General features: G+C 45.3%; 1 protein-coding gene across 2 annotated transcripts; it reads right to left on the minus strand.

Moving 5' to 3' along the window:
• Window positions 1–1,762: 1,762 nt before the first annotated feature.
• On the minus strand, window positions 1,763–27,828 carry LOC144931609 (neutral amino acid transporter A-like). Of its 2 annotated transcripts, XM_078855677.1 has the most exons (9): window positions 26,874–27,828; window positions 15,198–15,240; window positions 14,871–14,954; window positions 14,036–14,202; window positions 12,618–12,851; window positions 9,836–10,034; window positions 6,724–6,918; window positions 5,654–5,788; window positions 3,500–3,658 (listed from the first exon to the last, which is right to left on the minus strand). In XM_078855677.1, exons 1-9 carry the CDS (start codon window positions 27,326–27,328, stop codon window positions 3,635–3,637), a joined length of 1,536 nt encoding a protein of 511 aa, XP_078711803.1. In that variant the 5' UTR covers window positions 27,329–27,828; the 3' UTR covers window positions 3,500–3,634. The 2 variants fall into 2 exon arrangements, with proteins under 2 accessions (XP_078711804.1, XP_078711803.1); XM_078855678.1 differs by lacking the exon at window positions 9,836–10,034 and having other exon boundaries at window positions 1,763–3,658; window positions 26,874–27,819.

Here is a 27,828-nt window from a genome sequence, read left to right on the forward strand (position 1 = left end):
TGTAAAAATGGCGTCGAGCACGTGGTGGCGAATGGGAGCCACGTTCTCTCGTCGGCGGAAACCCGCTATTGTGCAACCCGTCGGGAATTATTGGCGATTGCTCATTTCGTTTGCCAATATCGGCCATACCTATAGGGCAATAAATTCCTGGTGCGCACGGACCATGCCGCCTAGCAATATTCCTTGAAAATTGAACAGCCCTCTGGCCAGCTGTCGCGGTGGTTGGAGACGCTGCAGGAATTCTCGTTTGACATACAGTACCTACAAAGGTTCTCGTCATGGTAACGCGGACGCCCTCTCCCGCTTACCACAGGGATCCTCTTACGCGTGCGCCTCGGGCACTAATCGGTGCACGCGCCCCCCTCAGCCCCTTCGGCCAGTCATGTCCACGATGGCGGATCCCACGGACCCGACCTGTCCGGAGTTTGACAAACGTAATCATTGAGGGTTAAATGTACGGATCAATGAGGAGAACATCTCCAGGAGTACTGTGTTGACATATACATACACCTCCATAATTAGCGTACATTATGTGCACAATGACATAAATTAACATAAATTCGGATAATTACACATTTTCCCATTTTCATTTCTTTCTATTTTTAAGACCCGACATATACAACATACCTACCCACACTAACCAACCCACTCACTCACCCACCCACCTACTCATGCACTCAGCCACTCACTCACTCACCCACCCTCCCACCCACCCAATCACCTACTCACTCAATTACCGACTCACAGACACTCACCCGTCCACTCACTCACCTGCCCACTCACCAACCCAGACACCCACTCACCAAAAGTACAAAAAACAACCCAGAGCCCTGGCATATTGACGATATCATAGGCCTTGATCAGGTCAATAAAGTAGAGATGTAGGTCCTTTTGGAATTTCCTATACATCTGCTGTAGCAGACGTAAAAAAGCTATGGCGTCTGTGCAGGACTGCCCTGGCCTGAAAACCCCATTGGGGCTCCGCAAGCCTCTCCTCAGCATGCTTGGCAAGACAATGTTGAATAATCCTTGCCAGGACCTTTCCCAGCTCACTGAGGAGGATGCCCTGTAGTTAGTCTGTGCGGTTCACCTTCAAGAGGGGGACCACCAGGACATCCTTCTATTCTTGCAAAACTCGTCCAGTGGTTCGGACAGTTGTGATGATGTCGTATAAAAGTCCACACAGACGTTACCCTCCCTCTGCATTTCACTTGGGAGATCGTCTCTGACCAGCACTTTTCCTGTTCTCAGACTCTGGATCACCTATGAAACTCTCAACAGATAACACAATACCGCAGCCCCAGCAGGGTCATCCCCACCTCACCTCTCCCAAGACCTGACAGAAATGCTCAGCACATTAGCAAACCTGTTCCAGCAGGTGAGAGATCGGATCACCGTTCTTTCCCCGAAGGATAGTAATAGGTGTGGTTCTGCAGGTAAAGTTTTTTTTAACGTAATTAAAGAGTGAATTGTGATCACGGGATACTTTGGCAGATTCCATCTCTTCAGCAACCCGGTACCACCACTCATCCTTGCAGCACCGCACAGCTCTCCAAACCTCCGAGCGAAGGCTGCGGTAAGCCTCATTTTCCAGCGTGGGATGCAACTTAGCACCAACACCATCAAATGGCCAAAAATACCTGGATATTGATGTGCTACTATTGATGCCGTTCCTAAAACCAGTTGCTTATCTCTGCAACACAACATATGAAGAATTGACGAATGTGTTGAGCCTTTTGAAAACATCATAACCACAAATAGGAATTGTCACTTGCTCTTTATTCGTAACAATACATTTTCGAACTGCACAGTTCGAGTTGGTTTTACTTTACATTTTTCAAAAATAACTATTGTGCACTCGCAACGACAAATAGCTATTGTGCACTAGCAAAAACAAAGCCAGCTGCTCGATTTCATTTTCAGAACAAGTCCCTGTTCTAAGCACTGATCGAATAAAGTAAATGGTCCCACGGTCTATGTACAAAATAAAATGATAGTCTTTGTGGCAACTGTTCCACCGAAAAAGGTGTGGCTATAGAAATCGAGGGGGGGGGGGTAGATAAGAGAGGAGAGGGGCTAAGGATAGAAAGGGAGGGCGATATGAAAAGGCCCTCAAGAAGCATCGGCTGGCGCTTGTGTTAGAACCACACAATATAAACTGTTAAACTGTATTCAAGTATTTTCAAATATTAAATAATTTATGTTTACCAGTCAAACGTGCCAGTTTTGTATTCATGGTCCTTTGTTCAAATACATTTACAGATTGATATCCGTATACACTCTGCACCAACAGTACGCTGGCATTGCAGCAATCACCTGCTTTCGCGTGTGCTCTCTACACCACGATGAACAAGCAGCAGGGCGCTGTGCAAATGCTCACTGGGACCCGCGTGCCTATTGGTAGGAATAGGAATAAACTGCTCAGAAAAATACCTGATCAGCACAGAAAGCTGACCTCCAAATCAAACGGCCGACACTTGCTTCTCAGTACAAATACCAAACGAAGCAAAGGAACGTGCGCGTTGCTTTTCTCTGTGGCCTGGGAATTATTGTTGTTATGATTATTGTTATATCGTAGAAATTGTATCCAGTAATTTAGGATTTATGGAATAATTCATGTGTTATCTTTAAAATATCTATGACTTTTTTGAAACCTTGAACACATCCTATTTTAAGGCTGTCTATGTTTCCAACATAAGAACATTGTAACAATTTCAAGATATACAATTATTCTAAAGATGTAAACTTGCGTGTATTTTGTACACACCAAAATGAACACTCCCGAAACGCCAAAACATAAAAAAACACCTTGTGCTATTTTTGCTCTTTGTATCAAGTAGGAAGTAGCTGTATGTTGATACACTGGCCTAAGCCCACTCCAGCAGCTTTCTTCTGGTGGTGGAAAATGCTTACAATAAATAAAATAAATAAAAAGGGAATATTTTGTTATGCCCATCTGTATTGTGGATGTGCAAAATATAACAAGGTCATATTACTCGTTATGTTTGGGTTTGGCCACAAACATCTGGCCAAATTTCTGCTGCTAGAGCCTCCACCACCCGACATAGCCAAACTAATTAAATTATGAAGCGTTTACGTGTTTAACAATAAGCCAATTCTTCACGTTTCAGTTCGCCAGTGGAAACAATTCTTACAATTGCACCATATCAAATCATTTGCTGCAAAAACCTACAGGCTAAGGTATTTTAAATTTTTAATTCCACAGCCTTGATCAAAATTGAAATTTTATTCGGGTGTGCATTAGCTCTGCACTCAACTTGTAACATTTACGATCTCAGTGAATTCCCACTCCTAATTCGCCAATTGAATTTCTGGTCTACGAAGGAGGTGACTTAAGCAACAACCGGTGACGCTGTCGAGGTGTCGTTGGCATCTTTGTCGTCGTTGTGAATCGGCGAGAGGGCGGCATGGCACCAGCTAGAGCACGGACTCACGGCTGGGCTCCACGATATCGCCATTGCCTGGCATGAGTGGCCGGTCTTCGTGCCACGTCTTCCCATTGGGCACTGGCTCGCACTTCACCTCCTGCAGCTCCTCTTCTCTGCCACGTTTCTTCTGGTCGCGTTGGCTCAGCACGTGCAGGATCCCCGCCCCGATCGCGTCACCCTCCACGTTAATCACGGTGCACGTCCGGTCCCTGGCACAACCAACAATGGCCTCGTTAGTGTGAACCCCCTCGCAATGGAGGATATGTTACCAGGGAGAAAACGTACCATTTTTATTTATAAACTCAATGCAATAAAACAACAAATCATTATCACCAGACTTGCTCAATACACTTCTGGGTAAAGGTTTCCCCAAGCCATCTCGCACAGTTTTGCGATGTAACAATCTGTCCGGCACCTGCAAACGAGCCAATCTCATCCCTCTGGACTTCCTCTCGAGCGTGTTCACTCAGTGGGCTGCCATTCCATCGTTAGTCTCAACCACTGGCCAAAACCCTTTCTAGTGCTGTGAATTTGCCCAAGACCATTTACTTTTATCAAGCTTTTTCCATTCCGATGACAAGGGTATGTCATCAGTTTTTCAATTCCGTTCTAGAATCAGAAGGCCATGCGGGAGGGTGTGTGGCACAGTTTGGTGCCAGCTATCATAGAGTGTGTTCGTGTGGCTACAGTTCTCTGCGGCGAGTACAGTACGTCTCTAAAAACTACGGCATTATGCCTCTAAATAAAATGTACGCAAACTACTTGCGCGTTCCGAGATTCAGCAGTGAACGGGACCCACCCTGCAACTTGCAGACGTCTCGGAACAGGAAAGGGTTAATCAGACAATGATGTCACTAACAGGACATAATTAACATTCAAAATATTAATTCAGAAGTCTAATTGTTTTCGAGCACATTCTTATGACCCAGAAGGTGATACTCATTTTATTGAGCCCAAAGGGATGAAACGCTGAGTCGACTTCCAACCAGGATTTGAATTCTCAACCTCTGGATTGCGAGCCACTCGCTTGAGGGCTGAGCCACCTGGCCGGATAGATGCAACACAGAGATGTACTGTGACCACAATAGGCAAATAACAACGTCTAGATTTATAGCATGTTTAACCTTTCAGGGCATCCTAAATTAGAGTGACAACCAGTTTGAATTGTCTATGCCAGCGGTTGCCAGCCTGTGCTCCATGGAACTGTTGCAGACACAACTTATGTTATCAAACATCACAGTTTGGATGGGTGGGTGGGTTGGTAATTGAGCGAGTGGTTGAGTTGGTTAGTGAGCGAGTTTGTGAGTGAGTGGATTGGTTAGTTGATGAGTGGGTGGGTGGGTGTACTGGTGTGTTAGTGGTAGAGCCCAACCGATGCCAGATTATTGGGTCCAATGCTGATACTGATTTTGGAGTACTAGTTCACCGACTGCCGATATAGACCGATATTGTAAAAAAATGCTACATTTTCTAATACATTTTTTATTCTTCTACTTTATTAAACTTTAAATATTTGAGAACATTGAACTGAAATTATACTATGAACAAGCAAACAAATAAAAACACACATCAAGAAGTTTTTTAATGGATTCAACATAAAACTAATAGTAAAAAATACTTTCAAATTTAACGTCAGCTATTTTGGCCAAGTCTGGCAGTGCTCGCACATCAGAGTTCATGTCTCTAGTCATGCCACTCGAGCAGTTGCAGATTGTAGTGAAGATAACAGCACCTCTGCATTCTCACTACTGCATGTTGAAGTGCACATTAATCAACACCTTTTTTGTAGCAAAATTGAAGAGGCCACGTGCAGAGACTGATGGCGGGGAGAAGAGTTGGTGAGGTAATGATGGGTCATGCACTGCAAGCATCGTACGACCCCGAATATGCTAGTGACTTAAGTGCACGCCTCAGCTGCGCCACCTCACGCTTGTAGTATCAGAGCTCCCTCTACCAGATCATTTAACAAATAGCAATACCAACTGCCAAACGTAACATTTACAGGTACAAGAATCGATTTATTTTTGGTTCATTATATATGTAATCGTGGCACATCAGACTGTTGACCGATACCTCGGTTAAGCCAATAACATCGGTTAAATCTATGTATCAGTCGGGCTCTAATTCGTGGGCAAGTGGGGACTATGATAGGTCGGACACCACAGGCACAGGTGTGGGGAATGCAAGTGCACTGGAGAACTCACACGAGCCAGTCGACTGCCAGGATGAGGGAAATGTCGTTGGTGGGCAGGCTCACTGCTTCCAAAATGATGGCCAGTGTAAGTACGCCACCTGCCGGAATCCCAGCAGCTCCCACACTCGACGCCGTTGCTGTAACGCTGTCAGTAAGACACACAGCACAGCTTGTGTTAACACAGGGGACGGGGGGGGGGGGGGGGCAACACCACGCCTGGCCGCCTTTATCTCCCCAGTGGAGATGTTTACACGTCACACCAGGTACTCATTTAAGGCGGAGTCGACCTAGGGGAGGCCCATGACCAGTTCAGATAATTGTTACTGGTGTTTGCCATGAGCAGGAATCGAACTCGGGTCGCTGGGTTCGTAGCGCAGGGTGCTAACCGCTACACTACCACTCCCTACACTCCAACACAAACAGCTGTCAAAATTCAGGCATTGGCTCCATATCGCATTCGCCGCTTGTTGCAGGAGATGAGTGGTTCAAATCCGGCAGGCCGTCCTGGTTAATACTGAAGTGCATGTTGCGAGTTACTCTGGCAGCAACATCACAAGGAAGAGATGGTGTAATAAGAACAGCTCATATGCGGAAGAAAGATGGATAATGGATTCTAGATTTGAAGCTTTCGTGACTGCAAGGATTCATACTCTTAGTTCTTTCGGTAAAGTCACGTAGGTAAAAAATTAAATTAATATTATTTTATTTTATTTTTATAAATTTTAATTTCATTTTTTACGTACGTGACTTTACCTAAAAAACTAAAAGTATGGATAATGGCATCGTAGGGCTAAAGGATGACAATGGCATGAGGAGGTCTTCATGCAATAGTGGTTAAATAATGGTTGACAATGATGGCACACAATCCAAAGCATTATTTTGTTGGGTGGAGTTAAAACTTAAATAAACCGGTTTTACTTTATCGAGACCATAAACCCACGTACAGGTTCCTGCGAGTGACTCTGGGTCATTGTCCCCCCACTGATGGCACAGCATCGTGATGAGTGGAGGCATTCAACTGTTCAATGCGTCAGCACCACGGACTACTCCTCACCACTGTACAGGCAATAGGCGACTCACAGGATGGTGAAGATCTGTCCGGCGTCCAGTGTCACGTTGTTCATGTACGCGATGAAGACGGCCGCCACGCACTGGAAGAGGGCTGCTCCGTCCATGTTCACCGTGGCGCCAATCGGGAGGATGAAGCGGCTGATCTTCTTGTCCACGCCATTGTTCTCCTCGATGCATTTGATCATCAGCGGCAACGTTGCCGAGCTGCACCCCAATGGCGAGTGAAGAAACCGAACCTCCTTTTAGCACGGTTGGCTACGTACGATGTGAAAGAAATTCAACTTACATGTACGTGGAAGAAGATAAATACACCCCCCCCTCCTGTACCCGTCCTTCCACGTAGGAGAGAAAATGGCAGCATGGTTACGTCTCTTCAAACATCTGGAGGCAACACAGGTCGCCCTTGCTCTTAAAGAGAGGCAATGGTGGCACAAAGGAGAGCGGCCAATGTGCGGTGCACCATGTAGACCGTTTAACGGCGTTGTGTAATACGTAGTGGTAATGTCCTGTTGCCTTGTATGTTGTGGGTACAGTGTACGATATTGCATTTGGTTCTTTCGGTAAAGTCACGTAGAAGGGAAATAATAAAAATTTAACATAATAAAATGAAATTCTCACGACGTTTCGGCCACAACGCAAGCAGCCGTCCTCCGGTGAAGAAACAGAGCTGTCGGAAAGACAGCGTCTTAATGACCACTGCTAAGCTTGGCAGCATATTTTAAGCTGGGTGGGAGGAGGAGAGAGCATTGACAAAGGAGTTTACATATCAACATAGGAATTTAGCATATTGATGACAAATGCAGATATGGGGTTAGTCACTCCTTGTGGAATGTGTAGGCGGTTTCTAAGTCATATTATGCTAGTGTATTATGTAGGATTAGCAGTAATAAAGGGAGGGAAATTTTAATAATAAAGAACTGCAGCAGTCAAACCACCGCGTATCAAGCTAGTGCATTATGTGAAAAACAAAAAAGGAGTTTCTAAAGAACTACAAATTCCTACCATACAATAAACCGATGTGAAAAAACTAAATATAAACTACATCAATATAATCAATGTACTCAATATACTCTCCAATAAGCTGAACTATTAACATTAAGTAACTGGGTATACACTACACTATTGAGTACATTGATTATATTCATGTAGTTCATATTTAGTTTTTTCACATCGGTTTATTGTATGGTAGTAGGGTATTTGTAGTTCTTTAGAAACTCCTTTTTTGTTTTCCACATAATGCACTAGCTTGATACGCAGTAGTTTGGCTGCTGCAGTTCTTTATTATTAAAATTTCCCTCCCTTTATTACTGCTAATCCTACATAATACACTAGCATAATATGACTTTGAGACCCCCCACCGCCTACACATTCCACAAAGAGTGACTAACCCCATATCTGCATTTGTCATCAATATGCTAAATTTCTCCATTTATATGTAAACTCCTTTGTCAAGCCTCTCTCCTCCTCCCACCCAGCTTAAAATACGCTGCCAAGCTTAGCAGTGTTCATTAAGACGCTGTCTTTCCGACAGCTCTGTTTCTTCACCGGAGGACGGCTGCTTGCGTTGTGGCCGAAACGTCGTGAGAATTTCATTTTATTATGTTTTATTTTTATTCTTTTATTATTTCCCTTCTACGTGACTTCACCGAAAGAACCAATAATATGAATCCCTGCAGTCACGAAAGCTTTAAATCGAAAGGTATTGCATGTATGCTTAAGTGTTTGCCATGCTGTGTACGCAGCATTCATTGTGAAACATCCCGCACCTCCGATTAACACGGTTGGCTACGTACGGTGCAAAAAAAAGTTGTACACGCATACATGCGTAGTGAGTATTGTTAGCGTAATACGCCATCACCACTACCGACCTGATGTAGCGCCAGCCATGGGTCAAGAGGGGGCAACAGCGAGTCCGGCCTGCATGAAGTAACGCCGTTAGGCCAGGGAACCCAGAGGGTGGTTGGGAACCGGAGGTACACACCCCCAGTGGGGGCTGGGGGATTACGCAATAATCCAGGTACCTCCAGAAGGTTCTAGAGAGTAGGTGTGGCCAGGGGCGGAGTGACCCTGGGCACCGTAAATAAGTCGGACCTCTGAACAGGTTTTCCAGTTGTCGTCAAGCAGAAGACCAAAGAGCCAGCCCAGAATAGAACCCTGGGAACCCCCGGACCCGAAGTCCTTGTCAGGGCCGGGACCGAGTGGGCCAGTGGTCGGGACCCGAGGACCTTGGCTAGGTCGGGTCAGGCTAGCCTCCCCTGGGTCCCCCCGAGCTGGAGGGCTGTGATATAGAGAGTGGTCCCAGTGATTAGGGCATGTTAGCCCGGAGGCTATACCTCCTGTTGTATAGGAGCCTTTTTCCAAAATTCATACTAAGAATAATTCCGCCAATATATATATTTTTTTATAATATATAATGAAACCAAAACATTTAACCCCGCAGCGCACTCTCAAGCACCAAGCATCTGGAGGTCGTAAAATGTCATTAAATAATAAACTCGGGGCAAAGGAAGTGGCTCTCACAAAGGGTTTTATTGCAGTTTGGCATCTGTTTTCCGGATTAAAAGATGGCTCGAGGAAGCAAATTATCACCCCCAATAAACTAGAACAAACACACGCACACACGGACACACATACCACTCCCCCCTCCCCAACAGCAAAGCGACATCAAAGGAAATTCGGGTCCTTTGTGAGAAGACGCGCGAAGAGGGGAGGGAATTTCACGTTTTTTGTTTAAGCCCGAACACAGAGGGTGCACTCTCAGTATCCTCGCGACGGAGGCTTGTGAGGGAGGCTTGCGAGGAAGCAGGCACCGACATCAACCATGGGTGTTGTGGCTCGCAGAGAGAAGGGGCGATGCGTTGTTAAGAGCTGAGTTCGGCATGAGCCGACAGAGTATCGCTGAAAGTTTTATTCTACATTTATCCTGATGTGTTGAGTCGCTTGTAAAGTCAAGGATTGCGACAAGTTGTATTGTACTAAGCTTTCCGCAGTTGTTTAAGAGGTGTGCGAATATAATTAACAAATTTTGAGAGTGCCAGCGAACGAGCAGCGCCAGCGAGAGCACCGTGGGCTCGACCACACACACCACCAACACAGAAGCCTTGAGAGAGAAGAAACTTGCCAGCAGAAGAAGACTCCAGCAACAGGAGAAGGGCCAGCAACCAACCAGGATGGCGAGGCTCGCCGAGTAGCGATGTGCTACCCAGTGTGAATTCAGCGCTGACTGAAGAAGTATCGCTCGAAAGCCATTCTGCCCTGAGTGTCCGCTCCCACGAGCCACTGCAGTTCGAGTTGAGCTGACGAGAATTCCAGCAATCATCCTCGAGAAAGGGCGGAAAGCGCCAAACATCGACCAAGCCAGCATCACAGCGCCAGCCGCGCCATCGAACAAGGGGTCAGCTGCCAGCGGACGAGCGACAAGAGCGACCAAGCATCTTCAAGGACAAGCATCGTGCCGACGCAGCTCATTCAGCTGCGGAGAGAGAAGGCAGCTAACAGCAAACACGCCCCAAGCGAGAGAGAGGGCTCTCCGAAGCCGTTCGTATGACACGCCCGCATTCACACGCCAACACGCATCGCCGGCATCTGCCTGACGCAAAGAATTGATCAAGGGAACCAAAACCACACACACACACATATACATACCCGGACTAACACAATCATTTATCAAGGGGACAATCCAACACACACCCACATGGAACCAACCCGAGCCAATCATAAGAAGACTAATTATAAGAGTGCATGAACCATTAGCTGATCGTGAAGACATTGGTGCTCATTGTGTGATAAGAATACGGTCGTTTATAAGTAGTACTTATATTAAAAAATTATTTTGATCGCGTAAAAATTACCAATAGATTCATCCATGTAAACTAAACTTTTGAAACCTTTGTTACGAATCTACACGCTCACAGAGAGAATAGTGTTAACCCTTTTGTTGGATCACAGAATCTTTCCCACGAATTAATTGAGGCTTAGCGAAAAGAAAAGCATCTGCGTCAGCAGACACACACCGCCGCACACCATCGTCCCAAGACATTTAGTTAATTATATAATCTTGCCGATGAATCAATTGACGTAAACTTTTGCCTTCGGGATATAATAATTAGCTTTTTATTGCCTTTCGTATGAATATCGTCGCATGCATGTTTTAAGGACTTTCCCTATCGCCGTATATGCTCGCGTTACTCGGTGGAATTAATAAATTGTTCGGTTGCCCAGTTTAACAATGCAATCATTGATGGTTAAATGTACGGATCAATGAGGGATATTTCCCCGGTGATACTGTGGATAATTCCAAGCATGAGAGTTCGCATATTAGAGTGTTATGTTTTTGTTTAGAATTAAAATTGCTTAAAAAGTCTGAGTGGTTCCTTCCGGAGTTCATGCATAATAATCTTATTTATAAGAACTGTATCCTGCGTTGAGATTTGAATTTGTAGACCTGACATAATCACACTAAGACATAATCAGTAAATGTTAAAGCAACTCATTGAATTGTCCCGATTGATAATACGACCCTCGACAACGAAGCAAAGCCTAATTATCATAACTACCCACATTAGCATAATCGCAAACAGTCACATAAATTAATAATATTAGCTTTCAAAACCCGACATATACAACACTCCCCAGGGTTAGTGTTAGGGACCTTGTATTCCCGTTATTATTGTTATAAATAAACGTGTTGCCTTCAGAAAAGACCGAGTCTCCATCTGTACCCAATACACATGCATACAAAATTGACACATTATGCTGTACGTACAGTGGCTGGCATGCATCGTGTATTTTGAAGTGTTTGTATATATCGTTTGTACAGATGACGTTTCGTTTGCATTGCGTATATTGCCCGCAGTATCTACCATGTGGCTTTAGAATAAGTGCCATTATGAACAGTCTCATCCGCCCCATTCAACCTGCCCCAAGTCACATGGCAACAAAGGAAGCAGCTGTGCTGGAGTCCAAAATCCTCGATATTTGCGTAGGGGCTTAAAACATTACGGCTATGTCATTCAAGTTGGTTAATGGAGTGAAACCCTCCCACGCCGTGGCACCCGTACGGTTTTCAGGATGAAGCAGTAACACGGTGCAAGATCATACAAGCAATGTGCAAATTCAACAACCATTAAAAGAACCAGGGTCGCGTTAACATTGCAAAGTTAATGAACCCCATCGAACCCATGATCAACTAGTTGACCACGTAACTCACATATTTCTCAGGAAACAGGTCTGTTTTGAAAACTGTACAATCGACTGCAATAAAACTGTGCAATCGACTGCAAGATCAGTACCAGCTCTCAGTACAAATCAATTTGTAAATATCGGTAACCATGTCAACATTGACGCCAATTCCTCTACTGTCCGGGTCAAACCTGGAGAGGTGGGGACCCTAGCAGAGCTGTCTGACAAGGGCCTAAACCATCACCTACGCGGTGCAGCAGACAAGACCGTCTTGTGCACAGATGTGTCCCTCCACATAAAACATACAAGTATTTATTTGCACATACAATCGGTATTATGATGCACTTACAACTGGTAGTGGATCATTTCAGCAGTATTGGTCCAACACAAGAAAACTCTGAACAGTTTTCAACATCGTCTCGTAACAGCAGAGTCCCAGCTTATTTTGACCAATGTTGGTGAATTGCCAAATGTTATAGGCAAGGAACCCCTCTGTTAAATATTGGGTCTTAGCTTGACGCAAAACTAAATACACAACACAAAATAATCAATGGCTAACAAATATTTTTACTCTGTGGGTCTCTGTGCGAGTCTACGGATCTGTGCGCAATTCCAACGATTGGATAATATATTCTCCAATAACAACAGAATACGTGCCTTGTGGTCTCGACGACAACATCAAACAGAAGAAGCGAGCTCGAGGACACGACAATTACATTCACCTGGACGCAGTGCCGAATGCCGTTGTGAGGGGGGTGATGATGCCCAGGAGGAAGCGGTACGGGTTCTGCCTCGTGCACGCAAAGTAGATGAGAGGTAGGATGATGCCGCCATGCATGGCATGTCCCAGAATGCAGCACAGGATGTACTTCCCCAGGCTGGTGATGAGCTGCACCAAATCGTCCATCTCCACAATCTTGCTGGCCACCAGAAACATGATACCCAGGGGCGCATACCTGAGGGGAAGGGAACACAGGACATAATTATTAGTGCGGTTCAGCAACCGACCAGGCGGCTCAGCGGTGGAGCAAGCGGTTCGCCAGCCCGAAGTGTTGAAAGTTCAAACCCTGGTTGGGGGTTGACAGCCCATCATCCTTCCAGGGTAGAAACAATTAATACAACTTTTTATGGAAGTCAACAGTCCTATGGACAGACTCATACCCTCCTTGTAGATGAGTAATTTTCACCACTGGCCCAGGGCTATCATCAGCAGTGCTTGCGAAGTAGACAGCAGAATGGTTTGTTTATTCTTCCCCCCTTAGTCATTTTGCTCAAGCGGCAGGCCCTTGGCGGCCATCTTCCCCATCCTTTTCCGTTTCTGCAGTCTTCTTCATTCTCACAAACGCCGCTTCTTTCAGCTCCCCCAACATCCCAACCCTTGGTTTTTCTCTCGAACCTTTCCATCTCTAACCTCCATCTTCATCAAACTGTGCCCTCCTAGCATGGGATCAATCCAGTTCTGCCCTTTCCTTCGAATGACTTCCATTAGCGTTATTATTTCATTGATGCCATTCAAGATTACTTTCTTGATCTTCTCGGTCCAGCTCACTCCAATTCCTTCTCCACACTATTCTAACCGTCTCAGTTGGCTCTTTCTCAAGGTCCACATTTCCACTCCATTTAAAATGGAATCTTTGTATGGATAAGAAACTAGTGGTTTATTTAATGCAAAACTATGTTTTGTGTTGGATCAAAGCCTTGGCTCATTGACAGAACAAGTTCACTGCACTTTACAAGGCAGTGTGAAGATAAGTATCGGTGTTATTAAGGTTAGTCCCTGATTTATCGCATGCCATGAAACTTCAATAGCTTGCAAGGTATAACTCTTTTTCAGAAGCGACCTGGCCATAAATGATAGCTCAAGAAAGTGGCTTATCACGTGTAAATTTATAGCAGCCAAATACTCTAAAAGCATGTTTCTAAATGTGGAGGGAAAAACCGGAGGACCCTGAGAAAAATCCACGTGACCACGGGGAGAACATGCAGGCGTCAGGGTCGGAATCAAACCCACGACCTCCTGTATACCTGACAAAGTAGTTAACACCTCGTCACCGTTTGCACCCTTAAATGATGCACAATACCTATTTGATGCACGATATGTGCCGAATACACACAGGCAGAGCGAAGGACACACACATACCACATGATCCAGGACACCAGTACCATCGTGGCCTCGTTGAAGCTGTTAAAGAACACGATCAGAGCTTCTCCCTCAGGGCCCAATTTGCGCAGAGCGATTCCAAAGCAAATAGCGAACATCACGAGACCCAAGATGTTCATTCCATCAGCATCAGAACCCATGGGCACCTGCAAATAACAAAAAGACAACGATCAACACTGAACAGTTGTCTTCAGTAACTAGCTTCGCATAAAACGAGTGGGAAAAAAAACACAATTACAGTGAGCAACTTAAAGATAACATCACGGAAATTACTCCAAGAGGACAATACAGTAAGAAAACTTCCGTAACTTCTTTGTCAGAGACTGCGAGCAGCTGCTCTAGTTTCTTGCATTATTCTTGACTTAAAGCTTTCGTGACTGCAGGAATTCATACTCTTTGGGTCTTTCGGTAACTCTTTGGGTCTTTTGGTAAAGACCCAAAGAGTATGAATTGCTGCATTATTAATTTCCAAACGTTCACAATAGCTAATTAGTAGCTCGTCGGCCAGATAGCTGTGGTAGAGCAAACCTTCTGGTTCTTTCACACAAATGAACTAGTCAGTCTATCTGACGACATCCATCTCACTGCATCTTTAAACTTGACTAAATCTCCATCCAAAAACATTACCATTCGGCTTCAATTAAAATCCGGCCTGGTTTCCAAATTCAGTGTTTGGCACAAAACTTAGAGCTAATGGCACCCACAAATATAATTTGAAATAGTTCCATTACAGTTAAGTTAAAAGTCAATGTTTATGAGAACTAGATGTGCTTTAGTATAACTGCTGAAGACACTGTGGAACTATGTCACTCACCTTTTCTTGTTTGATTATTTCCATCGTTCCATTATCGGTGGTCAAATTAATCTTAATGAACACCGTCTCGTATTTTGTTGCGTACTGAAAAAATATTAAACATCGCAAACTTAGAGCTAATGGCATACATCGAAAACAACAGTCATTTATAATACGTCATCTCCCATATAATTTGATGTTATTTTACAACTTGGTGATAAAATTGTTAAGTCGTCATGTCCTGTAAACCAGGACAAATGGCACAGTTATGTATGTACATAGTCAACCGTGATAATCGGAGGTTCATGAGAATATTCCACAGAAAGTCTTGTTTTGCAAAATTCTTACCGACTGGAATGCTGCAGAGACCAGATTTGCAGGAAATATGTTTCTGTTGAAAGAAAAACCAAACGGTGACGATCATGGAAAACAAAGATTAAGACTGCAATTGTGAACCACGTCCAGTCATATGCGAGCGAGTGACATAAAAGTATGAGGCTCGAGAAGAGAATAAGAGTTGAAAACATTGCAAAAACGTTGCCCCCCCCCCCACAAAAAATGTAACGACAAAACATTTTAAACGTATATTGACTTCGGCCTGGCAAGTTTTCACGTTGTTTTGAAAGGTGAGCAAACCATAATTTTCAAAGTATCAACCATTGTTATTACAAAGGGACAGTTAAGATGATTGTAATTATGGAGAAGGATTCTTAATCTCTCCATGAACCAGATAAAGTTTTAAAGTTCATCTGAGAGAGTTTCCCAGATAACACTGGCACTGTGGCTTGACTTGTATTTTCCAAGTATCCAGTTGATGTTCTGATGCAGTTGACAGTTACACCACCGGTGTCTTCGAACAATGTCAAAGCCAGCCGAAGTCTGCGTTCTTCAACTCTGTTCGCCAACGTTCTTCCAGATCTAGGCGAGATTTTTTTGGACAGTGAAACAGCAGCACGATCCCAGAAGGGGGATCTGGACTAGTCAGCGACGAGGTACATTGTTGAGGTCTTGGTTGATGGCTAGGTGGTTGCCATAGGCAAGAAAACGTGGAAGATCCCTTGCAGTTTGCGTAACGTCTCTGCGAATATTTGGTGGCAGAATGTTCACCAGTCATTTCCAGTGTTCTGGTTGGTATGTACATCGCATTATTCCATTGTGCATCTAGCAGTTTTGTCTACAACTTCCCCGACCAGGCTGGAGTGCAGGGACTGCCACTGAGTAAATCAGTGAGGGGTCGGCAGTTCGCAGCACATCACCTGAGACACCCCTAGGTCGTTCGTGCAAGTTTCTATAGCAGGGCAATTCTTGATTTTTTATTTTCACAGATCTGTCTTTTGTGGAGCTTGAAAGTCTGTTCATGATAACACAGAGATATCTGGGAGTGAGGTTATAGTGCAGTGGGCTACCAACAAAAGGGCGCATCAAATGTTGCACCTGCTGAATTATAGCTGAACTCCTGTAAATTTGTAAAAAATATAACTTTATAGTTCATTGGATTCCTCCAGTATAAATAAACATTCTGATCGGATTCTGATTGTTTAGGTGGACGGATTATATGCCTCCAATAAAGTGAGATCCGCTGCTAGAGTATTGGCAATGTTCTCGACGTTTGTGGCCTGTGCAGCAAGGCCCATGCCACCTGCATAAATTAACTTGCAAAACGCTGAGCCTAGAGGGAGACCATTGCGGCCGAGCTCACCAGTTGCTGAGCATCTCGTCGAGTAGGGTTCATAAAGTAAACATCTCAAACACTAAAAGAACAAATTCCAAAAATATATATAGATATAAAATCAAAACAATTGGTCGTGACGTCCAACGCCGAAGGCACACACCACACCCGTAGTTTGCATGGGCGGCGCAGCCATGTCGACAAACACGTTTACACTCCATCGCTGACGCGTTTCAACATTCCAGCACTCACTGACATTTATCTTGTTTCAGTGAGAGGGTCTTCGTCTATAATTGCCAACATTGCTTTGCGCAAGAATGACTACCGACGAGACACTGAAATATCAAAACGGGTCCAGAGTTTGTATTAAATAAATGCTGCTGAAATTACACACTCCCAGATGGCCGCGTGGTTAACGGGGAGTGTAACAATACCTTTATGTTGTATGTGGAGGGGCAATTTTGTGAAGGAGCTATTGGTTTCTAATGGAGGCCGAGCGATCTACACGTGGCAGTACTTTTTGGTATGGATTCCAGCTGAAGCAGTCACTTCCTGTAGGCCACTGCAAGTCGCCCAGGTCACACGAGACCGTGGTTTAAGGCAATAATAAAAGCTCCTTGTGTAAGATCCTGCTTCCTGCACAACCACTCGCTATGGTGCGATTCCCATGTTTCAAAGAGAGACTTCATTGTCTCGCGTGTTTGCATTGTGGTTTTGATTGCCGTCAATATTAAGACTAATTAATGGGAAATTAAGGGTGACTGTGCATACTTTTTCCAAAAAATAATATTAAGAATAATTCGGCCAATATATATTTTTTTCTTAAATAATAAATAAGTAAACCCAACACTCTCAATCTGCTACCCCTCACAAACCGCACCAAGCATCTGGAGGTCGTAAAAGGCCATTAAACAATAAACTCCCAGGGCAAAGAGGGGTTAACGACGATCTGCGAAATCTCTAGGTTGTCAGACGACCATATGCCATGACCTCCCTAAACGTTTTGGACAGTTCACAAACAAATCTCCAGAGCCACAAATGGACATGATAACTGGAATATTTTTTTTAATACGGTAAAAGTTCGAAGCTTGATGAGAAGAATAAGTCGATATTATAGACTGCAGTCTACATTCGTGGCTGTATTATCAATTCCCTTATTTTACTCTTATTCACCGCATATGTATACATTTTGTATCTTTCTATCTACGTGACTTTACCAAATTAACCAAAGTACATGAGCTCCTGCAATCACGAAAACTTCAGTGTAAACTAAAGCTATCTCTCCAACCTCCAGATATCAAAATATAACTCGAGAATAAACACACACCGACAAGCATCAGCTGGGAACCAATGCAAGAGTGAGGAGTGGCGACCAGCAGACGAGCTGCACGCGCTATCTGACGACGGAATCGTCGTGCCGACTCGTCATCCAGCAGCGGACAAACAGCTGCAGACGACGCTCTGAGCGAGACAGGGAGCAACGAAGCCGTTTGTATGATACGCCCAACCTCACACACTCACCGCTCTGCAGGGAACAAACTAAATTTTGCTACAAGGAATGCCCAACCTCGGCATCTGCTTTACGCAGATAATTGATCAATGAAGACACACACACACACAACACGCATATCGGGACGAATAAGATTGTTCCAAAAATTATCTTTGTGTTTCAAGAAGGGTTGCCATTCCAAAATGGTGCGTTAAATATCAACTGATAGTGAAAATAATTTCTGCCGTCGAGTTACATGAATACGATTGTTAGAAGTATTTTAGTCATTCGTTTCGTTAATTGCATAATCTTGCCAATGAATTAATTGATAGCTACTTTTGCCTTCGGGATATGTTTCTCTATTGCCGTTCGTATGAATATCGCCGCATGCATGTTTAAGGACTTTTTCCTATCGCCGTATATGCTAGCGTTACTCCGAGGAAGTAATAATTGTTCTGATTACCCAATTTGACAACATAATCATTGAGGGTTAAATGTACGGATCAATGAGGAGAACATCTCCAGGGAGTACTGTGTTAACAATTCCAAGCATAAGAGTTCGCATATTAGAGTGTATGTTTTTGTTTAGAATTAAAGTTGCTTAACACAGAAGTGTCTGAGTAGTGCCTTCCTAAGTACATGCATAATAACCTTAATTATATGAACTGTATTCTGCGGTGAGATTTGAATTCGGAGACCTAACATAAACACACTAAGAAATAATAAGTAAATGTTAAAGCGAGAATAATTGTATTATCCCGATTGATAATACGACCCTAGACAACGAAGCTAAGCATAATTATCATAACTGCATACATTATCATAATTGAATACATTTACATCACTTAATATGATAATTACATTAAATTGCATAATTTCGGATAATTACGCATTTTTCCAATCTTCATTTAATTTTTATTATTTTTATTAATTTTCAAGACCCAGCATATACAACAATACCTCTCCTGCCATGCCGATCTATTTTAATTACTTTTGATCAAATGTGTCTCAGCTGGTTTAGACTTGACTTGTGGTGCTTCGGCGTGGGAACACAAAATCTGAATATTTATTTAGACTTGAGAAATCCGAAGAGCTAGAAAACTCTTTTTTCACAGATGTCCAGTAGGGGTGGGTCATAAAATTACTACAACAACAATCAATACAAAAACACGATCAGAGTGCAAAGTATAGGAAAGGAAAGCAAATCACAAAAAATACGTAAAATAGATCAAGTATGGAAGTTAAAACTCCCAAGCTTGAGCAAGACAGCACAACAGCAAGAAACAGTCCCAGACCACACCAAGACAACACACAGTCCCTTGATAAAATTTCACATTACAATTGAACGACTGAACACGCACACACATCGTTACCGCTTTATTATTTCAATGCTGACATATTATCTCGTTCTGATCGGACTTTTGGAAACATTACCGAATTGTGGTGCAGTGCTTGCATTGTCTTTATATATAGACTACCACCGCGTATACCTAAATTATTGGCTTAAGGTTTTCAAATACTGTATGTAATAGCCGAATAGTATATATCGTGGCTGCACCGGGGGTGCCCTTCAGCTGCTACGACTGTGCTACAGCAATAACAGCAACTCAACGAGTACTACAGCATTAATTACAGCTACTTTAGCAACAGAAATAACTACAGCAGTAATAGAAACAACCGCTTACAGCATAAACAACCACCACCAACGACTGCAACAGCAGCAACGACAACAACTGGCAACTACAGCAACAAAAACAAGTATTACACCAGCAACTAAAACAATAACAGCAACTAACTACGGCACAAACGGGAACAACTACTACAGAAAGCAACCACTACAAAAACAGCAGCAACTACACACAGTTATTGCAGTAGCTACTACCGCAAAACCATTGCCAATTACTGCTGCATAATCTCCAACTAGAGCCAATGAAGCAGTAACTTTAACAACCACTACAGCAGTAACGACCACTATAGCAACTACTCCCACGGAAATAACTACAACTATTAAAAACTATAAACTATTTTTATTTTACTAGGTAAGGCCCATTCAACTTTCAGGCTCGTTTTCAGAAGCCACCTGGCCACAAATGATGACCCCAACAAAGTGGTTTATTAAGTGGAAATGTATAGCAGCCAAATAGTCTAAACGCATGTTGATTATAAATGCAGAGGGAAAACACGGTGGACCTGGAGTAAAAACCAAACGACAACGGGGAGAGAGACATGCAAACTAAACATATACAGCAGGCGTCAGGGTCGGCATCGAACCCACGACCTCCTTCATACCAGGCGAGGGAGTTAAGACATCGCGACCGTGGCGCCCAACGACAGTTAACAGAAAATCAACAACTTACTACAGCAGCAACTGCGACGACAGCAATATCTGCTGCGACAACGGTGTTGTGAACACACATTTATCGTCTGCCTCGCACGCCTGGAATACCCACTTGTAAGTCTTTCAGTCGCTGGTTTTAAGTACAGACTATTATAATCAGCCGTAGCGGTGATGATGCCAACCTACTACTACACACGCGTGAGCAGTTCCTGCGCAACTGCCCAGATGTCTCCCCACTGAGAAGGGCACGCAAGGGCAAGGCTGCCATCTTTCGGCTCTGCCTATAGCAGCCACTGGATCGGCGTGCACATCATACAGAGAACGTGGCCGTGGTGTCCGATTCCATCTCCATCTCGTGTTTTAGCCCCACCGGATCCACTGCCTTATAGCGAAACTGCCGCACTACCTGCGACGGCTGGGCGACGGCTGGGCAATCGGCCGTGCTATCACCCACCGTCATGGAGATAGAAACAATAAAATAACACTTTACAACTATGAACTATTTTTATTTTACCAGATAAGGCCCACAGTGCTTTATAGTTGTTTTTCAGAAGCAACCTGGCTATCACAAATGATAGCTCAAGGTAGTGGCTTATCGTGTAGAAGTGTAGAGCAATCATATACTCTAAACGCATGTTTCTAAATATGGACAGAAAAACCGGAGGACCCGGATAAAAATCCACACGACCATGGAGAAAACATGCAAACTCCAAATATACAACAGGCGTCAGGGTCGGGATCTAACCTATGTGCACTGGCATACGAGGCAAGGGAATTAATATCTCACTACCACGGACAGCTACCACCGGTCCAGACCATAAATCACTCTGCCAGTGCTGCTGCCCCCTTTGGCCTGTGTAATTCGGTCTCCTAAATACACGGTCCATTGGAAACAAGTCATCGTTAAAAAGGTAGCTACAACGTGTTCCTAGTCACCGAGACGTGGCATACACAAGCGAAGATACAGCACTAAATCGGTGCACACCACCGGGCTACGTCTGGACGTACCACGCCCATAACAATGCGATGCCAGGACAAACCATGGTGGAGTGGCAGCCATCGCGTCCAAGAAGCTGGCGTGGAAGATCATCCCTCCACCATTTGCACCTGAAGACGTTCCGGGTCCCTGTGCTTCTCGGTCACCGCGTCCTCTAGCACAGCGGTCCCCAAACTTTTTGGCACCAGGGACCGGTTTCGTGGAAGACAATTTTTTCACGAACCGGATCTTTCCCCATTTTCAAAGAAGCTCTCCAGCGATGTTTGTTTTTTACTCATTTTGGATCGGGTTAGCTTGTGGGCTTACCAAAACTGAGACTGAGACAAGTGCGCAGTGCGGGAAAGAGGCGTGGTTGGAAGTGGTAAATAAAATAATGGGGCGGGCCACGTGCGGACTCGCCACTCACCTCCTGCTGTGCGGCCCAGTTCCTAACAGGCCACAGACCGGTACCGATCCGTGGCCCGGGGGTTGGGGACCCCTGCTCTAGCACTATCGTCCAGCTGCTTCTCTATCGCCCAAGGGTCATCGCTCATTCCCCGACACGTTCTTCGTCGAGCTGTTGAGGTACCTTCAAGCCATCGCGCTGTACAAGTGGCAGATCGTATCGGTCGGTGACTTGAATATTCACATTGAAAGAGCTCATGAGCCACACGCCATCCACATAAACTACATGCTCACTCATGTGCAACACGTGCCACAACGTGCCCACACACCGTGATGGTGGAACACTGGACCTTGCGATTATGTAGGTCGGAACTCTCGAGGAAATATTGGTTGAGCCACCAAACGTTATCTCAGACCACAGTCGAGTTCGCCGATACCTTTCATTTCCCCACCAATCATTGACGACAGTGTGGCGAGAGGTTAGCTGGGGAGTGCTAGATAAGGAAACATTCCGGACTGCTATCATCAACTCAAAGCTCTTCAGTGCTCACGAGCCAGATAGCGCAGACATTTTATTTTTTATCTGTGCTAGAGTACTCTCCAGTCCCTGGTTGATGAATTTTCACCAGTGGGGAAAGTGTCATTGGCCAGCAACTTCTGGCTCGGGGTAACTCCCAAGTGCTGCCAACTTCGATGACACTCACGCATGCAAGAGCAACGCTTCTGTTGAACAGACTTATCTTCGGATAGGCAGGTGGGCCGAAACGTGAACGGCACCGTGTCTCCCGTGGGAAGGAGCCATCGTATTGGAACCGCAGATTCACGGAGCGGTCTGCTCAGCCGAGTAAGCCGTTGAGCTCCAAGGCGAATCTTCTGGGAACAAACATGGTGGTGAAACCAGGAATGAACTGTCCATCAGCGCAGAACCTAATGACTTCTCTCACTGAAAAGTTTGCTGAAGTCCGTAGAGAAACAGAAGGCAATACCCCAGAGTAATTCCTGTCACCAGTCCCAGCCATTCTGGATATGTTCATGCCATGTTCAGCCAAGAAGATCCAGAGAATCATAATGATTGCTCCAACGAAGTTCTGTGGGCTGGACCCACTGCCGAATCAAGTCATGAAAGGAGTTCCTTCCAGAGCTTCTGCCGTTCATTAGGCACACGTGAAATACTTCAATTGTTCAAGGTTGCCTACCAACTTGCCATGTCGTCAATGAACAGTTGAAGAAGGCTAAAGCAAACCCTTCGGACATCAATAACTCCAGGCAAATTTCGAATTTAACATTCATGTCGAAGATAATTGAGAAAGTAGTGAATCGTCAGCTTGTGGATTTTCTTAAGCAAAACAGCCCCATCCCAAGCCTGCAGTCAGAATACCGACGCAGTTGCTCAACAGAAACGGCAAAGCTGAAGATCATCCGTGATGCATTTATGGCAACTGACCGTGGTGAAGTCACATTGCTCTGCCTACTGGACCTGTCTGCTTCGTTTGATACGGTTGATCACAGCATTTCAGTCAATCGTCTTCGGAGTACCTATGGCATTCAAGGTAATGTACTCTTATGGATTGAGTCCTTAATTACAGGTCTACACTATGGGAACCTCATTTGCCAGTAAAAATATGATAATTGGTCATGTTTGCGGTCTATGCAAACATGACTCCTTGTAAAAAGGTGTCAGTTTTGTTGCCAAATAGAAGGGTAAAAAAACAATTATCATATTTTTACTGGCAAATGAGGTTCCCATAGTGTAGATGCTTGCCCCGAGCTCTCATACTCTGATGGTGCATTGTCTTTGAGTTGTGCGCCTTTTGGCGTCATCTGGTCCAACCCATGTGAGACTAGGCTCTAAGGAAAGCTGTCTCGGGTGTGGACCAATCAACTTCAAGGACAGTGCACATTATCAGAGTTATGTTCTTTTGTTTGTATTATGACTGCAGGTATTGCGGTCTATGCAAACATGACTCCTTGTAAAAAGGTGTCAGTTTTGTTGCCAGATAGAAGGGTAAAAAAACAATTATAATATTTTTACTGGCAAATGAAGTTCCCATAGAGGAGAGACTTGATAACTCATTAACCCATTTGTAACTTTGTGTAATTATAACATGTTGCCATCGTGAAATATACTGCTTTGAAATTGGGTTCATATTTTTGAAACACCCTGTATAAATGACAATACAGACTTTCAGGGCAGAATTTGAAGGTGATTTGAATTAATTTTATCACATGCCAAATGTTGCATTATGCACCTCTCATATCTGGCCCTCCATATATACACACACAAGATATGTGGAGCAGGAAAATGTCCTGCGTGTTTAATTACTTGTATTGCCCACAACGATGGCAATGGTTATTTTGTATTGCCATTCTATGTTTGTGTATGGCAATATGGTTCAGGAGCCAGATGCCAATGTCGAGGTCTGCTGGTCACGAGGGGGCTTCAGGAGAGCGAGTTGGTGGACATTTGCTCTTCCTCCTCCACTGATGGAGTGCCGACTACTATGTGGGCCCATAGATTGCCACTTGTTTACTTTTTCACTTATCCATGTGCAATACTCACTTTTGAAAGCGTAAACATTGCGTAATGAATGCCTCCAGACTGGACATACAGCATGACTTGGATAAATATCAATGGGCTGAGTCAGCCTCAGTATTTGTGTTTGATAAGGGCTGCCTCGCGTCCAGCCAGACTTTGAAAAGCCTGCGAGTCATTTCCCCATCCCACGCATCCATAGAGGGATCTATCCACAACTAGATTACACACCATGTGCCACGTGCCATGTCAGCACTTGTATCCAGGACTGAAGTGCGATACAAACCAGCAGGGGGCAACGACACATCAACCCATCGATTAATATCGTTAGCCAATATTCTTCCTTCACATACTTGTCCCTCCACATAAAACATATATACCTATATATACTTTAAACATACCATTGGGCACAGCCCAATGTTATGTGGAAGTGCATAATTCCAGCAGCATTCAGTCAATACAAAAAACTATGATCCGTTTTCAAGTCTCAACAGCAAGTCAGGGCTTTCTTGAAGCAATATTGGTGAACTGCCAGATGTCTATAGGCAGGGTCCCTTTCTCTTACAGATGGGTCCTCATGTCGATTATTGTTGTGTGCAACACAAGGAACTGGAATCCTAGATCCTTCTTGCCAGATCCCCATTAACTTGAGTGTAACACTTCCAGTCACCTCATAGCTAAGTTATCCATAAAGCGATGCAGTCTTTAGGATCAGGCTCCTTTCCAATCCTCCAGACTCACGCTCTCGTAGTCCTGGGTTTAGGTGAAAGTGTATACAATTATCTCTAATTTTTAGGCCAGAAGATAAAGCGTGTGCTTTTAGATTTTGACGTCTTATTGACGCCAACAGATTCCAACATCCACACACAAACTGTAACACTGGTGGCGGTGGTTGTTGAAGGTTCGAAAAGAAAAAAGGTTGGCTCAAATTTGAAGTTAAAGATTTTAAATATATTTGCATACGGGTCTTTACCTGTTTGCCATGCATTGCACGAGTGCGTGTGTGCGTGTTTTTGGGGAGCGGTGGCACAGTGATTAATGCACAGCACAACGATTCCCGCTCACGGTCAACACCAGCAATGTTTATATCCGAACCGGTCCTGGGCCTCCCCTAGGTCGACTCCGCCTCAAATGAGTACCTGGTGCTGGGTGTAAACATCAACACTTGGGAAGACAAAGGCGGCCGGGCGTGGTGCTGGCCACCCACGCCCTCGTGTGCCGTGCCGGCCTTCAGAGGTGCTCGCTAACAGCACTTGGCACAAGTCTGTTAAGACTATACGGCAGGGGCGGTTTCTTCATTAGGGCGATTGGGCGACGCACCACCAATGTCATTCAACCACAGAGTCACGCTAGCCGTCACTGTCAGCCTCTGGATATAGTCCAATCAGCGTCATGTCACGTTCTGTGGAGTACCGCCTCTTTTTGGGCGATTTCACTACGGCTGAGAATCGCCCCGAGTGGCCCCATAGACTTACATTCAAAGATGTTTTTTTTCGAACGGGGGCGCTGCAATGCATTCTCTATGGCTTCCGGGAGGGCATGCACTAACGTGCTTACGTCATCATACGTGATAACGTCAGCATACGTAAGCACGTTTCATCCAACAATATAATTTATCGCCACCTAGTGGAATCTTTAATAAAATAAACTTGAGTGGTTTGTTTTAATAGTGAGTATATAAACAAACAAGATGTATTGTAAGAGTCACTTTATTTTTCATTAATATTAAAGAAGTGAAGTTGCCTTTACATGCTTAAGCTGTTAATTTATTCATTGCATGGGTGGACCTTATCCTTATCAATCATCCAGACATTTGCCCCCCCTGAGAGATTTTGCAGGAGCCGCCACTGCTATACGGGGGATGTTTGTCTTTTGTGTTAGTGAGAGATGCAAGTGAGAGTGAGTAGAGGTGAGTACGAGAGCCAAATGAGAGAGACGTGATAGTGATATGCAAGCGAGTAGACGTGTTTGTAAGATGAAAGTGAGAGCGTAGACGTGTGAGATGCAAGCGAGAGAGTAGACGTGAGTATGAGAGATGCAAGTGAGAGTGAGTACACCGTGTAAGAGATGCAAGTGAGAGAGTATACTGTGTGAGAGATTCAAGTGAGAGTGAGTAGACAAACGTGAGTGTGTGTGTGTGAGATGCAAGCGAGAGAGTAGACGTGAGTGTGAGAGATGCAAGTGAGAGTGAGTACACCGTGTAAGAGATGCAAGTGAGAGAGTATACTGTGTGTGAGAGATTCAAGTGAGAGTGAGTAGACAAACGTGAGTGTGTGTGTGAGATGCAAGCGAGAGAGTAGACGTGAGTGTGAGAGATGCAAGTGAGAGTGAGAACACCGTGTAAGAGATGCAAGTGAGAGAGTATACTGTGTGAGAGATTCAAGTGAGTAGACAAACGTGAGTGTGTGTGAGATGCAAGTGAGAGCGAGTTAAGACTATGCGCGAGTGGGTTGAGTGCATCACGGAGCGCGCGTGAGTCACTCAGCCGGGGAAGTCGCAACCATCGAACCCATCAACGCACGTGGCGGCGGAGGCGGATGATGTTGGCGGTGCCGGGAGCGACTCGCTCACGGCTCCCTCCCTCTTCGGGGTCGAGCGCCCTGGGGCCTCTTACCTGGCGAGGTCCAGGAAGGAGTCCACTGCCTCCTTCGACTGCGGCAGGACGACCGCGCCCGTGTACACCACGGGCTTCACGCCGCCCGCGCCGGGCTTGAGCATGAAGGCGAAGGCGACCCCCACGGAGGAGGCGATGAGAGTGGTGACGAGGAAGAAGAGGATGGCCAACCCACCGAGGCGTCCGAGCGAGCGCGGGTCGAGGCTAGCGGCTCCGGACACGAGGCTGCAGACCACGAGCGGGATGATGATCATCTTGAGCATGCGGATGAGCAGCTCGCCGGGAAAGGAGAAGTACGTCTTGGAGGCGAGGCTCAGGTCGGCGTTGCGCACCGCCATGCCGATGCCAATGCCCAGCAGCACGCCGGCGACCGTGAGCAGCACGAGGAGGTTGCCGCGCACGAACGCGCGCAGCCGCGAGCTCCACGGTCGCCTCTTCTCCTTGGCGGGTGCCATTCTTTCTCGTCGTCCCAACGGGGTTTTACCTCTCGAGGCAGGGGGGGTGATGGTGAGCAGGCCGGGTTTGCGAGCACAGAGAGGGGTGGGGTGGATAGACTGGTCCCTGGACAGCGGCGAGGAGAAGCGGCCGAGTGGATGAGCGCTCGGGGCGAGGAGAGTCGGGAGGGATTGTTGGTTGACAAAGAGGGGGGTCGGACAGTGAGTGAGGTGAGCAGCTGCAGGGAGAGAGGGCGAGCGAGTGGCGAGAGAGAACGCTACTTCAGCTACTTAAGGAAGGCGGAATGACGCAACCATTGCGATATCCTGCATCGAGTGACGGTGGGGGGTGTGGTGGGGGGAGCGGTGGGACAGCGGTTAGCGCTGCGCTTGCGCCCCGAGTTCGATTCCCGCTCACTGTGTGTGAATGTCGCCTCCTGGGGAGACAAAGGCGGCCGGGCGTGGTGTTGCCCATCCACACCCTCGTGTGCCGTGCCGGCCCTTCAGAGACGCTCGCTAAC

The sequence above is a fragment of the Lampetra fluviatilis genome, chromosome 4 (assembly GCF_964198595.1).
Source record: "Lampetra fluviatilis chromosome 4, kcLamFluv1.1, whole genome shotgun sequence".
Taxonomy (NCBI): Eukaryota; Metazoa; Chordata; class Hyperoartia; order Petromyzontiformes; family Petromyzontidae; genus Lampetra; species Lampetra fluviatilis.

What these genes read in the sequence shown, in the direction of transcription:
- LOC144931609 (XM_078855677.1), bottom strand. Translation starts at nt 27,328, where the DNA reads ATGGCACCCGCCAAGGAGAAGAGGCGACCGTGGAGCTCGCGGCTGCGC. An exon ending in AAATAATCAAACAAGAAAAG is followed by an intron (nt 14,203 to 14,870) that starts GTGAGTGACATA and finishes TGTTATTTGCAG; the next exon opens with GTGCCCATGGGTTCTGATGC. An exon ending in GGACAGATCTTCACCATCCT is followed by an intron (nt 5,789 to 6,723) that starts GTGAGTCGCCTA and finishes TCTTACTGACAG; the next exon opens with CGTTACAGCAACGGCGTCGA.